The 16,094-nt window shown below is 40.0% G+C and overlaps 1 protein-coding gene and 1 pseudogene across 1 annotated transcript in view; one reads left to right on the top strand and one right to left on the bottom strand.

Moving 5' to 3' along the window:
- LOC146614448 (uncharacterized) overlaps positions 1 to 8,754 on the top strand; it is an 85,952-nt pseudogene extending 77,198 nt beyond the window's left edge.
- Positions 961 to 16,094, bottom strand: part of mpped1 (metallophosphoesterase domain containing 1) — an 84,872-nt gene continuing 69,738 nt past the window's right edge. The window contains exons 4-6 of the mRNA XM_085375887.1: positions 15,681 to 15,796; positions 4,292 to 4,405; positions 961 to 1,079 (exon numbers count right to left, since the gene is read on the bottom strand). Of these exons, the coding sequence (XP_085232013.1) occupies positions 961 to 1,079; positions 4,292 to 4,405; positions 15,681 to 15,796 (349 nt within the window). The remainder of the gene's footprint in view (positions 1,080 to 4,291; positions 4,406 to 15,680; positions 15,797 to 16,094) is intronic.

Raw genomic sequence — 16,094 nt, 5'->3', positions numbered from 1 at the left:
CCATATCTTCCATAATTAACATAACATGAGGAAGCATCCTACTCCTCCCAGGTCTGGTGACATGACTGTTCAGATTAGCTTATAGCACCTTTACGTTGCATGTTACCTGGTCTCCTTTGCAAGTCCGTGAGCCAGACGTTCCAGCCAAGGGCTAAAAAGCAACCGAGTCATTCATAGCATGAAGCATGGAGAGGAGGGAAAAGGAGGTGGAGGAGCAACATGGGAACTACGTGGAAGCAGGAATGGGACTCTGCCTTTAGTGGTTAAGAGGCTTACTGAGAGTTTCAAATGAGGCAAAAGGGAATCACGTCAGACATCTAGACCTCTTGTGCCCCCATACACTCACTTTGATTTCTCAAGCACAGACATGCTGGTGAAAAGAAAGAAAAAAAGAACACTCCAGCATGCTCCAGGCCTGAGGATGGGATCAAACAAGGAAGATAAGGGCAGTAGTAAAAGTTCTTAGTGGGAGGAAATTTGTAAAAAGATGGAAACTGATGTTCAAAAGTATGAAAAGCTTGGTGAAAATCCCCCAAACAAATGTCCCGTTAGTGCTGTGTAGCCGTGGTTCAGCTAAAACCGTCCCTTAGACGAGGCATTGGTCTTTTGCATTTCTGAGAGCAGCATCAGATTGTCAGTGCAGTAAAAGAGGATTTGAAGAATCGTCAGTTCGTTTGCATTTTACTGTCCTTCCATTAACCCTTGTCTCTTCTCTTTTAAAGTCCATGCTGAGATGAAGAAATGATGGCATATGACAGAACACAACAGTGTGAGGGAGCGTCCTCCTTCCCTCACTCGGTCAGCTTCACGATCAGATTCTCCGGACGTGTGCTGCACATGATAAACACACATCTGTGCAATATTTACAGGATTTGGTCCTTTCTGCCTGCTGCCTCACCTACCTCTCTTCATTTCTTTCTCCTTACTGATGGTAGGGGTTTGCAGATGAGATTCCTGTAGTCACGTAGTCCTGGGATTGGGCAGGTCAAAGACAATGGGCGGGTTCATGGGAAGGAAGTTCACGGTGCAGGCTGAGGCATTGATGAAAGTCGTTGTGCCATCTGTCATCATGCCATAACCTGAGGAGTTTTAAAAATGTCAGTGTCAATTTGATTTCTATAGGGCATTGGAAAGGTTGGCCAAAAAGAAAATAAATATAAATAAAATAAGACATTCAAAACAAATAGAGGTTACAGTTTATTCCAGAGTCTAAGACCCTGATCCCCTCTTTGGATCGGGCCCTTAGACTCTGGAAGCTGTAGTAAGAGGATCTGCCTATATGATCTCAGTACTATTTTTGGGTTATATAACTCCCTGAAAAGCCTTCAGCTGATCCAAAATGCTGCAGCAAGAGTCCTGACAGGGACTAGAAAGAGAGAGCAGATTTCTCCTGTTTTGGCTTCCTGTTAAATCCAGAATTCAAAATCCTGCTCCTCACATACAAGGTCTTAAATAATCAGGCCCCATCTTATCTTAATGACCTTGTAGTACCATATCACCCTATTAGAGCACTTCGCTCTCGCTCTGCAGGCCTACTTGTTGTTCCTAGAGTATTTAAAAGTAGAATGGGAGGCAGAGCCTTCAGTTTTCAGGCCCCTCTTCTGTGGAACCAGCTTCCAGTTTGGATTCAGGAGACAGACACTATCTCTACTTTCAAGATTAGGCTTCAGCTGGTTTAAATTTGCTAAAACTGGAGTGATGTGGTTATATCTTCTAATACCTGTTGCCAAGCAAGCAATGGAGAGTGTTAAAGACTAAGCTAGAGAGAACAGCAATAGTCCAAACTACTAATGAAAAAGTTGGCAGATGTTTACAACTGTAGACACTAAAAACTAAGATTTCTAACAGTATGGGAGTAATGATAAGCAAGGGGACCAAGGGTTCCACCAAGGGTGTCAGTTAACTTGTCCAAAGAGTAGTTACAACTTCCAAATCCAATAGTTTCTGTCTTGCTTTCATTTAGGGTTAGACAATTGTGTTAACCAGTCTTTCATGTAGACAGTTAAACCAAGGGAGCAGGGGGACAGAGACAGTTTCATACGGATGTAAGTTTGGATGTCATCAGCATAACAGTGAATATTATATTAACAGGGATCAAAATGGACCCCAAAGGGGACCCAAATGGACCTCTGTGTGCACCACACAACTCAGAACCTTCAAATCCTTCAGCTGTCCTGATTATTCATATGTAACTTTGGTTTTAGTTATTCATTTGGTTATTAATCAGACCTCCACGTTTAGGCTTTATGAAACTGATTAAACTTGTCTACATTTTTCATTCAACCGTGGGGAAAAAGGACAAAAAGAAGAATTTAAATCAGTGACTCAACAGTTACTGGTATAAATATATGCTCCTTTCACTTTTTGTAAAACAGAAAAAAGGGACGATACTAACTATTTTATAAAAAAAAACAACGATGCAGACATTTGGGGTGGAGCAGTTTGACTCCCCAAATGGAAGAGACTTGGAAGCGTTGTAAATATACTCCAGGGAAACAAAAGTCTGAGAGTGCACCACAGGAAGAATCGTAACTGCGGCGGTTCAAGGGACAAATAAGAGATACTGCAGATCTGAACTGAAGAAACAGCTGCAAAACTGGAAGCTAGAAAGGCTCATGTGTTCTGAAATCCTGAGATTCTAGTTTGTGAAAATATATGCAGAGTGTGACACTAACTCCACTACACGTCTGCTTCAAAAGTGCATGCCTTCCAAATGGCAGACATTAAAGTGTTACAGTTTTTCAAGCACAAGTTAACTGCCATCTCTTAAAAAGCACTACATTTTAACATTGTGCCGTGAACGTGTCATTTTCACCATCTCTTGGAACATTGCTTTGCATTTCTGTGCTGCTCCTTTCACATTTGGAATACATGAATACAAAACACGCTGAGGATCATTTCTGCCTCTCTGTGAGGCCTCACATTAATGAAGAGCACTGCTTTCAACCCATTTCTCCTCTTATAAAATCTGATCTAGTTTCTAATCTGGTTCTCTCTGATGTGGGACTCGTGCTCCAGGGGTTCAGTGCTGACCTGATAACCCTAAATAAAAAGCCACCCTCAACGCTGGGAGTGGGCCTCTTTGGCCCTGCTGGCCTGTATGAAATGCTGATAGGGATGTGGCCGCTCAGCCATTCTATGTTTTTTAAAACAAAAGTGTTTTGTGTTAGTTTAATCATTTAATTAGCATTTTAAGGTTGATGGATTTTCACAGATTTGCACTACCTTTATATGTTAACATGTGATTAGTTGAAATAAAACCCTATGGAACCACTGATACAACAGTTGCACGGCATCATTAGATGCTTAGTAAAAAAAGCCTTGTACTAATTAGCGTACTTCTTTTTCCCTAAACAGAAATTCCTCACATTATATGTGAGTTTGCATGTGTCAGAATTCTGATTTGAGTCACCTCATTTCAGTTTTCTCGATTTAGCACCAAATCACATCAACAGGCACCTCGAAGCACTTTATATCGCAGCTACAGACCTAAACAGCAGTTTTCTGTCTGCTGTGGTTCAGGCTGAATCAACCTTTGTCCAACTTGTAAATGTAATTCATAAATTTACCTTTAAAATTCTGTTTTCAAGTCTAATAATTCAAAGTAAAATTATCAGTGGAAATATATTTAAACATATTTGTGCATAAAATTAAATTCTAAATTGTTGATGTTTGGTTTTCTCTCTATTCTACAATGATAGCAGAGTAATGTTGCAGCCACACAGGTTACGTGATGCAACAAAAAAACTTGTTTAAGCTGTTCCTTAAAGGCTGCTTACTATTATTATTATTAGTTAGCTACCAGAAGCCTACTGAGGGGCAGAACTAAGTGCTTGTAAGCTGTTTGGTCTGTAATTTGTGAACAGCCTGCGCTGGTCTAAAGAATATAACATTCAGAGTCCTCTCAGATCTGATTTTTCATTCAAAGTGATTCATTTTCCATCCATTCGCTTCCGCTTATCCTTTTCAGGGTCGTGGGGGGCGCTGGAGCCTATCCCAGCTGTCACAGGGCGAGAGGCGGGTACACCCTGGACAGGTCGCCAGTCTGTCGCAGGGCCAACACAGAGACGGGCAACCATTCACACTCTCATTCACTCACAGATTCACACCTATGGGCAATTTAGATTAATCAATTAACCTATCCCCACAAACTTGTGGGTGATTCATTTTATATTTTATATTACCTTTAAATTATTGAATACACATAATTTAAATATCAACGTCCATTTAATTGTAGCGTTCATTACTGCATTAAACATAAAGTATTCGACAGCAGTGTAATTAGTCGTACCTTCATGAATGTGGCCGAAAACATGAAATTTGGGCTGAACTCTCCTCTGGACTGTGTTGAGCAGCTCCATGCACCCAACACGCTGCATCTTCTTGGGAACCCAGTCCAGGAAACCTGCACACAGAGACGTGAATCAGATACGCTGCCATGCTCACAAAGCTTATGAAGGTTTGTGGAAAAAAATCTGCAAAGTAATGCAGTTTTTTTATTTTATTTTGTCAGTTAGTTTCACGCCCCAAGGACCTCAACAGCTACAGGCCGGTGGCTCTGACATCCCACCTGATGAAGACCCTGGAGCGGTTGGTCCTGGCTCAGCTTCGGCGCCTAATAAGCTCATCACTGGACCCACTTCAGTTTGCCTACCAGCCTGGCATTGGAGCGGATGATGCCGTCATTCACCTCCTACATCGTTCCCTCGCTCACCTGGAGACCGCTGGAAGCACTGTGAGAATCATGTTCTTTGATTTCTCCAGTGCCTTCAACACCATTCTTCCCACAGTCCTGAAGGACAAGCTGGAGAACTCTGGAGTGGACCATCACCTCACTACCTGGATCCTGGACTACCTCACCGACCGACCACAGTATGTGAGGACTCAGGGCTGTGTGTCGGACAGGGTCGTCTGCAGTACGGGGGGCCCACAGGGAACGGTTCTGGCTCCGTTCCTCTTCACCATCTACACTGCAGACTTCTCCCACAATTCCACCCAGTGCTTCCTGCAGAAGTTCTCTGATGACTCTGCAATAGTCGGCCTCATCACTGATGGGGACGACAAGGAGTACAGAGGTCTGACCCAAGACTTTGTGGACTGGTGCCAGCTGAACTACCTCCAGATCAACGCCAGTAAAACCAAGGAACTGGTGGTAGACTTCCGCAGGCACAAGCATTCTCCACTGCAACCACTGAACATCCAAGGTATGGACATTGAGGCTGTGGACAGCTACAGGTACCTTGGTGTTCATCTGAACAATAGACTGGACTGGACTCATAACTCAGACGCCCTCTACAGGAAAGGGCAGAGCAGGCTGTACCTGCTGCGGAGACTCAGGTCGTTTGGGGTGGAGGGCCCACTCCTGAAGAAATTCTATGACTCTGTTGTGGCTTCTGCTATCTTTTATGGCGTGGTCTGCTGGGGCGGCAGCATCTCTGCTGGGGACAGGAAGAGACTGAACAGGGTGATCCGAAGGGCCAGCTCTGTTCTAGGATGCCCTCTGGACCCAGTGGAGGTGGTGAGTGACAGGAGAACGGCGGCTAAGCTGTCATCCCTGATGGACAACGTCTCCCACCCCATGCAGCAGACTGTGACAGCACTGAGCAGCTCCTCCAGTGGGAGACTGCGGCACCCACGGTGTGGGACGGAGAGATTTCGCAGGTCTTTCCTCCCCACTGCTGTCAGACTCCATAATAAAGACTTTAACTGATCAAGCACACACATCCATACATATGCAATAATACTAAGTGCAATAATCCTTTCTGTCATCGTTGTATTTTTACTCAGTTGTATATAGTATTTGTATTTGTATTCTATTTTTATCTTATTGTATATTTATTTTATTTTATTCTACTGTATATAGTATAGTACTGTATTTATTCTTATTGTATTCTAATTTTTGCCTCATAACTTTTGCACTGTCCACTTCCTGCTGTGACAAAACAAATTTCCCACGTGTGGGACTAATAAAGGTTATCTTATCTTATCTTATCTTATCTTATCTTATCTTATAAGAAAATGATGCCCATTTCCATCCACTACCTTTATGCAAGAGCTGGGGTGTCAGCTGTTCTACAGTGGGGTGTATTTAAACCCCTCCAACAGAAGAGGAGACACTGAGGTGATAGAAGTTGAAAAATGAGAAAGATTAATCTTTCTGGTTAACCAGCTGAGCCAGGAGTCACGTAACTTTTACTTTTCTACCAACAACATCTCTGAACATTTAAAAATCACACCAATTGGTTTTTGTTCTGGAGGTTAATCCAACATGATGACGGTACTGTGTGAGCACTGAACAACATGGGAATGCCTTCACAGCGGGGCTGATTCTGACAGCTTTTTTCATTCAGTGCAGTTGTAGACATGCAATAAAAATCTTTGTTTTATTGCAGTTTTTTATTTGTGTAAATAACTAATTGCAATCAAAAAGAAAAAAATGGAAGGAAATCACTATACACACACTCAAAAAAGTGAAATTTGGTGGTTATTGCATTTACAAGACTCTAACATGTAATTTGAACACAATGAATTTATGTTTCTAAAGTGAACGTAATAAAATCATATAAGATCTACAAGAAATTTACCAACTTAGCGCCTCTTAAATTTATTCTTGTTGATATGACATGATAAAATCTAACAAGAGTGGTTAGCTGCCTTAAAGACTCGCGATATCACAAGATCACGTGAGATTCTAAACAACAAGAGGCAGGAAAGCACATGGTTTGCTTCACGGTCATCTTGGAAAGGTAAGAGTGAATCTATCTTCATCCATCTTGATGAAAATACTTTTTGCACAAAGGTATCATTAGTTTGTCGATTCTTTTCAGTTCTATTTATTCACATTTGTTTTTTTGTTTTTTTTTAAAAAAAATATCTGTTTGTTTATGCCATTCTAGCTAGCTAACACGTTAGTGCAAGAATATAGCACAATGTCATGCTAGCATGATAGCCTAATATGAAAGACTTAGCTACTCCAAATATAGATATTGTTTATAACTTAACCTCTGCACATAAGCTAGTTTGGCTCTACCACAGAGACTGTTGTGATAAATTTACATTTTACGTGTGGGTTGTTGAAATTTGTAAGTTTGTAAGTTGCAACTGATGGACAGTGGTTTATTTAACAATTTATGTGTTTTTAGTACACTGAGGAGGAAAGACAAAACATGAACAGATATGTTTTCCTGTTTTTTAATTTTTTTGAAATGAAATATTTTTCTACTTAATAAACTTGGAGACTTGCAGTTCCCTCCTGTAAAGATAATAAATGTTTAATCTTATCAGGTGGTGAAAGGTCTGGAGAGCTGGCAGGCCAGTTCATCAAATTCATGGTGAGCTAATATTTTTCTTAAAAATTATCACATTCCCATGTTAAAAATGTAATATATTCATTTGTAAGAGACATATAGTTTTGAGACCAAGAAAACATTGCATTCTGATTTTATGTACACATCATCTAAACTTTCTTGAATTGGGGGTATGGCATGATTAAATTAATACACAAATTACAAAACAATATTAAAATGACAGACTTGTCTAAAATGCATAAATACTATTTGAAAAGATTAAGACTGTAAAACAATAGCCTCTGTATTTCTCACAAATTCCTGGTAATTCAACTAAAAGTTCTTTAATCCCACTGCTAGGTCGTTGAGATGGATTTCCGTATATATTTGTTTTTTTCCCCCTCTGTGTATAAAGACTGATGCTGTTGAAATCAGAAGAGAATACATCGCCAAAGGTCTTTGCGTGTACCTGAATGAAGATCCTGAGAAGCTGGTGAAGAATTACCTGGTATGTTAACTTGCCTGTATCCTTAACTAAGGAGATGATCAAAGATAAGCTTGAACTACATAAAAGAGTTTCAGGGGATGGGGTTTTCCTATAAATTACCGGTGGCTGTAAAAAATACCTTTTAAAATAGGAAAAGTAAGAGCTTTAAGTTTCTCACTGGATACTACACACACCATTCTTGAGTGTTTTATACTATCATTATTATAATATCATTATAATAACCTCATTCATACACACATTCATACAAGATTTTTATGTAACATTTACACTTCAATGGATGTATCAGGAGCAACTTGGGGTTCAGTATGTTACCCATTGATAGTTTTAGTATCAGATTAGAGAAGCCAGGGATTAAACCAGTAGACAACTTGCTCTACCTCCTGTGCCACAGTCACCCCTATCACAACTCAAGATTTTGAAAGACAGGACATTGTTGAGGTATTGAATGAACTTCTCTTGAGTCAGGAAAAATATCGGGCAGTCATTTTTGATTACATTTACATTATTATAAGGCTTGAATGAATAAAGCTTTTAGGTATTTTACATTAATGTAAAACAGATATTTACTTTTAAAACTGTTTGCAATGGACATTAGTGAGAAATCATTATCTTTTTTTTGTTTGTTTTATTGTCACAGGAAGTTGATAACAAGCATCGCCACTGCCATAGCAGAGACAGTCTTTGGAATCTGTGTCATTCGGTCAGAGGGTGCGGAGCCTGGCGATGACCCTCAGGATGTTGTGATTGTTCTAGAGGGGGTGGAAGTGATGGGTGAGTTGGGCAATGTAGTTTTTGCAGTGACAATGTTGCTTGGTCTGGTCTATTCACTGAACCTGAGCTACCCTCTGGAACTCAGGTACACCTTTGAGGTCCTGCAGAAGATTCTTATGGAATTAGATGCACACGAACTATCCAACAGCACACAAAGTACAGGTTCTCAAAACACTATTTTCTCGTTGAGAAATGTTTCCACTACAACAGCTACACCATGTATCTGGACCATGAACCTAAAATAATTGCAGATATTTTCTTTTTTGAAAGTGCATCTGTTGACCTTCAAAGTAGTTGTATTGGTCATCGGAAAATCACCTGATTCAGCCATTCATTGTTGTTAAAAAATTGTTTTAACAGGTTAACTTTCCACTTTGTCCACTACTTAACTTGTACTTGCATTTCATGTATTCTTTATACATTATGTGAAATTTGCTATAAATTCAATAAATTGGAGAAAACAAAAAGATGTGTATGACAAATTTTTATTTACCTTTTAGATGTAATAGTGAAATGTATGTTAACCAGACTCTAGACTTTGTTAAATGCTCCAAAAAATTACTCTTTAAATTAACTTAAAATAATCATGGAAAGAATTTCCACGTGATTAAATTGCTTTCTATTAGCATTAAAGACTTGTGTTGGAATAACTTAATTTGTATGAGTTGGTTCAACTCAATTAACTTAAGCTGGGACCAAATTTAGTAAATTAGTTGGAGAAAACCTACTGAATTGAGTTGGAACAAAACTCTTTAAGTTGGATCAACACTATTAAAATATATTGGATCAAAATGCAGTAAATACGTTGATTCATCAATCTTTAATTAAGTTGGTCCAACTTGAGTGCATTAAGTTGGAGTAACAGAATTGCATAATGCTAAAATAAAGCAATTTAATCACGTGGAAATTCTTTCCATGATTTTTTTATGTTCATTTAAAGAGTTATTTTTTTGAGTGCATATGTGTGCAGTCAAACTACCAGAAAGATACTGGAAATTGTATTTTCTGGTTTAATTATGTAGTTCAATACTCCCTAACATCGGAAACTCATTCAGTACTTGTATCCTCACCCTCCCACAGCAATGATCCTTGCTGGATCATTTCACTAATTCATTTAATGTGAGCTTGGTGATGCTGAGTTACATTTTTTGAAAATATAAAACAGTTATCTTTATTTCAAGACATAAATGTTATGAATGCCATAGTATGAAATTTGATGCATACACACTTGAGAAAGAAGCTCTTCTTTTCAAGCTGCTTGTCTAATGGCAAACAACATTACACAGCACTGAAAAAAGACTCTTAAAAAGCAGCCACAGAAAATAAAGATCAATCAAAGCCGCACACAGATGCATACTTCACAGTATGTGTGACAAGGATAAAGCACGGAGTGTATATGATTTAGTGTCTCCTCCGCGACGACGGATGCTGCTGATGCTGAGTCAATAAAAGCATCACGTCAGAGGAATAAAATGACTGAGGACTGCGCGCCTCCATCTTCCCTGCTGTCTGTCGCTCTGCTCAGACAAGAGGACGAACAAAACAAAAAAGGCAACAACGATGAAGGCTAAAGGCTACAGCATCCTCAGTGCAGGAAAATAAAAGTTCTATTAAATATAACTAATGGTTATTGTGATCAGTGAATTCAGATTTTAAGTGTAAAATCATATAAAATGCTACCAAATTAATTTTTTTATCTGCCTTAATGTAAATATGTTTTATTCAGTATGACATGAAAGAGTCTACTAACTCATCAGGGAACAAGGTTCAACGTGAGCAACTTCTCATTGGTTCTTTGAAAACATCTTCAAGCTAAAGGCTCATGCAGTATAGCAGATATATAGTACAGTTGTTCTGCTGTGTGTGTGTGTGTGTGTGTGTGTGTGTGTGTGTGTGTGTGTGTGTGTGTGTGTGTGTGTGTGTGTGTGTGTTCACAGCTCCGTCACTTCCCACTGTGTGTAGGAGAAATCTATAGACACACATGGAGCAATCGTGCAGTGACAACAACGTCATAGAAATCTGTATAAATAGTATAAAGTATAAATTAAGTTTCCCAACAAGTGTAGGAGGAAACAGAAAGCAGTTCAAATAGACTAGCTTGAACAGGTTGTACCCAGCAGTTCCCCGTATCTGCAGAGACTGCAGTCTCTCTCTGTTCAGGACTTCTTGATTTTACATACGAACATGTTTCTCTCCTGCTTACCAACACACTCACTGTTGCTGTGCGTCTCCCTGCGTGCAGCAGAGAGAGCGGCGAGGCTGAGGATGAATCAGGGAGACATTTGTATAGTAATATATTAAATGAAACAAAGGTACACAGTTTTAACGAAGCCACTTAAAGCCACACAGGGACTATTTTCATGGAAAAAAACAGCAAAAAACAAAAACGAAACAAACAGACAAAAAACAAAATTTCCACAGACACAACTTTTTGGGGGATTTTATCCGTGCCTGCAGTGAGACTTGAATTATCAAGTTGAAACAGCACACACAGCTTTCAGGGTGTAGTCGGGGTGCTAGCTCAGGAGGTAGACCGGGTCATCTACTGATGGGAAGGTTAGCAGTGTCCTTGGGGAGGATATTAACCCTGAGCTGCTCTCTGATGCATCCATCGGAGTGTGAATGTGTGTGAATGTGGCATGTTGTATAAAGAGCTTTGAGTGCTCTGGGAGAGCAGAAAAGCGCTATAAAAGAATCAGTGCATATGTTCCAAACATACGACAGTAATCTTTAAGTATGTGTTATTGTGGGGTCGACCTTACAATATAAAGCACCTTGAGGCGACTGTTGCTGTGATTTGGTGCTGAATAAATAAAATTGAATTGATATTTTTAAGAATCTAAGGGTCTGAAGTCGTTGCGGGTAACACTTCAAGCTTCAGGCAAACAAATTTAAATGTCCTGGTTTTTCTTATTGATTAAGCTCCAGCTGGAAATGATGTTTTGGGGCTTCAGGCCACTCAATGCTATAAGTTTAATTGTATAATGGGAGGACTTTTCCCACAATGAAAGCCCCGATACTACATCAGAGGTGCTGCTGATCTGTTTGCTTTTAAAACAAAGAGAAAGAAAGACAGCCTTTATACATTTTTATATTCCCCAGCAAACTGCTCACAGCAGAATTAATGGACCCGCTTGTGCTCAGCAGAGGAATAACGACATCTGTGTACTAAGCTGGCAGTGAATCAGTCATGGTTGTAAAGTGATACAGACCAACTTCTTTACCCTCTAAATCTCTCCACCTGTAAAACACACACACACACACACACACACACACACACACACACACACACACACACACACGTTTAGGATGGGTTTAGGCATAAAATGCCTTAAAAGTGTAAGTATATTTTTACAAGCCTTGGGAGATGGTGGAAGTAAAGTGAGAAGTTACGAGGGCTTTTTGTGTCTCGGGGTATTTCACTCTAATGTGCTCCTTGTTTCGAAGCAGCTGCTGCTTTGGGCATTGAGCCTGTTTTCCTCTTTTTGTCTCACTTTCTCCCTTGTTCTCTCTGCTGTTAACTTCTTCCTCACAGCCAGATGAAGGGGCCATATTTTTCCTCTCTAGCCGCCGATCTGCAGCTTTATCGCGCCTCATAAAAGACGTTTGCTTTTGCCGCAGTGCGAAATTATGTCTTGCTCCTGCTCCTTTTTGCTTCACCTTCTCATCTGTTGTGTTTTACTTCGTCTTATTAAAAACAATTAGAAAATACTGTAGTGTCCGCGTTTGTGTTCCTTTCCCTTTTTCCATACTACTTTTTTTTTCATGTCATTCCCTCCAAGTCTTGCTCCGAGTATGTGTGTGTGTGTGTGTGTGTGTGTGTGTGTGTGTGTGTGTGTGTGTGTGTGTGTGTGTGTGTGTGTCATGCATTAGTAGCCTGCTGTAGCTGCTCCATATGCCTGTGGCTTATGAGCAGATAGCTGGAGACACTTGGCTAAGCTGAATGGAAAATAAATGGCCGTGTTCGCAGCCGAGACGCAGACAAGGAAATCAATCACACACACTCATCTGAACACCACAGCTGCAGCAGGAGATGAGGTGTGAAAGTGTGTGTGCAGGAGAGAAAGGAGTGTGTGTTTAGCCATATTTGTGATGCTTGCACAGGATGTCAGTCAGCTTGTGAGCTAGCATCTGTGTTTATTCAGACTGCTGCAACACTGGTGTGTAAGAGGATGAAAACAAGTGTGTATGAGCTGAAAAGTGATTACTAAGAAGGCTAATGATCTCCTGTACAGGTAAAGTGTGCTCTCAGGCAGCGCAAGATGAGCTGACTGATCTGTGTGAGTCATCGCTGTGATTACTTTCACCTTTTATGCATCCACTCAATCCAACAATGATTCATCGGGGCCCTTTCCACCACTCTTTCATTTGAAAGGTAAATGAACCATTGACAGAGCATGCTCAAGCTGTGCATGTGTGCACGTCTACAAAAGCTGTGGATAAATGTCTGCATATACAGACTGTATGGTTTTCTGTAGTGTCTCTGCAAGGACTACCGCGGTCAAATTTCATGCGTCGAGCATGTGACACGCTTTCTCGCTGCTCACAGAAAAGCTCAAAGCTGCTCGTTTATGAAAAAAAGAAAAAAGCACAGTTAGCTTTCTTAATCTTAATACCCGACTTGTTCCACATTTCAGCTTCAAATACACTGTATGAGTTTGATTTGTCAGAGGCACACAGGCCTTCCTGTAATGTCATAGTCACATTATGGAAAACAGTGGCTGCAGACTGCAGCACGCCCAAAATAACTGTGACTGTGTGCAATGATGTCTGCTTCAACTGCTCTGTGAACACTTACAGGCAGCTGAGGTCTGACACAAGAGCACTGAGTCCATTTCAGTTTCTCAATGCAAAAACCCCCAAACAACAAAGGGCACTGCTGTGTTTTTATTCTGATGGAGCTGAACGAGAGGCTCATAAATAGACTCGTCAGTAAATGCAGCCTGATTTGTCAAAATGTCACCAGAAGCTGAAGTTTTGTTTGCTGCTTTTTGATACATACAGCTTCATAGCATCCACGTGTGTGTCGCCAACTTTTTTTTCAGAAATATCAGCTTCAGGACACAGAGTTGGGCTTGGACAGTAACTCATACTTGTAGTGTAGTTCAGAAGCCCCGAACTTTGTTTATTATTTTCTATTATTGGTTTATTTTTCTTCTTTTTTTTTAATTTAAATTTAAATTTTAGTTACCGTGCCAATATTCTGTGTATAGATTTATTGTGACCTCTAATATCTTTTGAAATTACTGAGTAATAGCTAATATAGTAAATACTTTTTAATCAATAATAATAGAAGGTTTGTAAGTGTGAGTGATCTGAGCTGACCAGAATAATCGGAGAAAGCGGGCAGAAACCTGCCGCTCCACATCTACAAATCTATAACCAATGCAGCACAAACACATGCGCAAAATAGATCTGTGGAGGCTGAAAGTATGTAGCTTAGTCAGTCAGTTTACCTAGCCTTCTTTCAGTCTGAGACGATCGTATCAACATCAAGTAAAAAGCACAGATAGATAGATGCTTATGGCTCCGCCCCTGTAAACAAAACATGTTGCTCCATGAAACGGCCCCTCCCATACGGAAAAGATATATATAAATCTTATAAAGTTTGTATCTGTCTTGTGTGAAACTTGTATGAAAAGCATACAAGAGTGAAAACAGATATAAGATCCCTTGAAAAATTATATAATGAAACTTGTATGTTTTGGATACTTACTGGAACAATATATGAAAGTAATGAGAAAGTGGCCACTTTCATGAGTGAATCATAGAAGCCTTCTATGATTCACTATATGAAGCAAGCCAAATCTGATGCAAGTTTTTTCTATTTCTTTTCCATATGGGCTGGCTTACAAAGGGCGTGGCCTCTGAACTGACATGATGACATAGTCTAGTCTTGTTCTCCACGATTTCAGTCATCAGTTGTGTTTTCCACCTAAATTTTAAATTTTTGTATGTTTTTCTGGTTCCATGCTATCTCTCTCAGCCTCCTCCTCATGTTTTCTTGGCCTCCCTAATTTATGAAATTTCACACAGCAAAGCTCAGTTTTTCTCCTTCCAACAAGCCGAGATTATGCCGTGTTTGGTTCCTCCTCTCTTTTGAACTGAAAGTTAACAATAAATGGAAAAATAAATAAAAGATTAGGTGAGTTTTTGCGAGTCTCTCCACGCACAGATGTGACGCATTCTGTTCCAAACACATGTGGTGTATTTATCGAACCATCTGTGTGTGCTTTGTCTCAGTGTTCTGAGTGCACCTCTCTCCTCGTTGCATATGTATTTAAGGGAGGGCTGCTCAAATGAAGTAAACAGGTTAACTTCGGCTAATTAAAATATGTTTTCTGCTGGATTTACTCTAGTGTCCATGTCTATTTACACAAGCCAGATCGACTGCAATGAGGATTTAAACATGTACTGTATTAAACTGAACCTTTAATTTACACAAGCAACAAAAGAAAAAAGTAACAGTTAAGCTACAAGATAACTGAATGTAAACAAGTGTGGATTTGAACCTTTGACTTGTAGTCACTGAAGATGAATTTGATCTGTACGGCAGACACAAAACAGACATAAACACTCACACCTTGTCTTTATGTCTTGAATATAAACTTCCTATAGACATTCACGTAGCTCACTCTTGCTGCCCGTGCTGCACTGCTGCAACATGAACAAGTATCCTAACAGGTTGACTGACGAGACAAAAAGTACAACAAACCCAAAACAAGGTGGTGATGATGGTGGTCTGGGGCTGCATCGACGACTTGCTGTAATTGGTGAAACTCTGAATTGTGCTTGCATAACTTCTACCAGGGAAATTCAGACGGAGAACGCCAGGCCATCAGTCCTTAAACTGATGCTCAAGGGCACTTGGGCTATGCAGCAGCTTTTCACAGTCATCATTTAATAACTTCATATTGTACCTGTGTTATCCTTATAGATGTAAAATATCTATAAGATGTAAAAATGTATTTGATGATCTGAAACATGTAAATTTGACAAAAAAAATGATTCCACTACCAAATAATTGCAACTAAAAATGTATGTCAGTAACAGTGTTTCAAATTGAATATCTATGCACGTGTGTGTGTGTGTGTCAGTTGTAATATGTGTCTCACCCAGTGGAGGGCAGTGTGTGACCAGAATGTCTGTGTTGTCTGGGATCTGGTTCCACTTATCCAGCAGAGCTTGACCTCGCGGCAGGTTGAAGCCCCAGCCGTAGTACCAGGGTTGCCTGCATACACACACAAGAGAAAACAGAGACATCATGCTTTGTCTTACAGCATCCAACAGGTGTCGCAAACCTTCTAGTTCTCCAGTTTTACATTAACAACACTGAACACTGGAGTTGAGCATTGCACTAAACACAGGACCTTTCTTTTTATTACCGGGTGTAAATCAGAACTCGGTCAGTCTAAATTCTACATGATAAAATCGATGAGTTCGATCCCTGGCTGCTCCAGTCTACATGCCAAATATCCTTGGGGAAGATATCCATCGGAGTATGAGTGTGTGTGAATGGTAGCATAGCA

Source organism: Diplotaxodon limnothrissa, linkage group LG17 (genome assembly GCF_057381915.1).
Source record: "Diplotaxodon limnothrissa isolate DT_005_m linkage group LG17, D_limnothrissa_male_GT1.1, whole genome shotgun sequence".
NCBI lineage: Eukaryota > Metazoa > Chordata > Actinopteri > Cichliformes > Cichlidae > Diplotaxodon > Diplotaxodon limnothrissa.
Note: the sequence above shows the minus strand (reverse complement) of the source record. Positions and strands in the feature narration are given on the sequence as shown.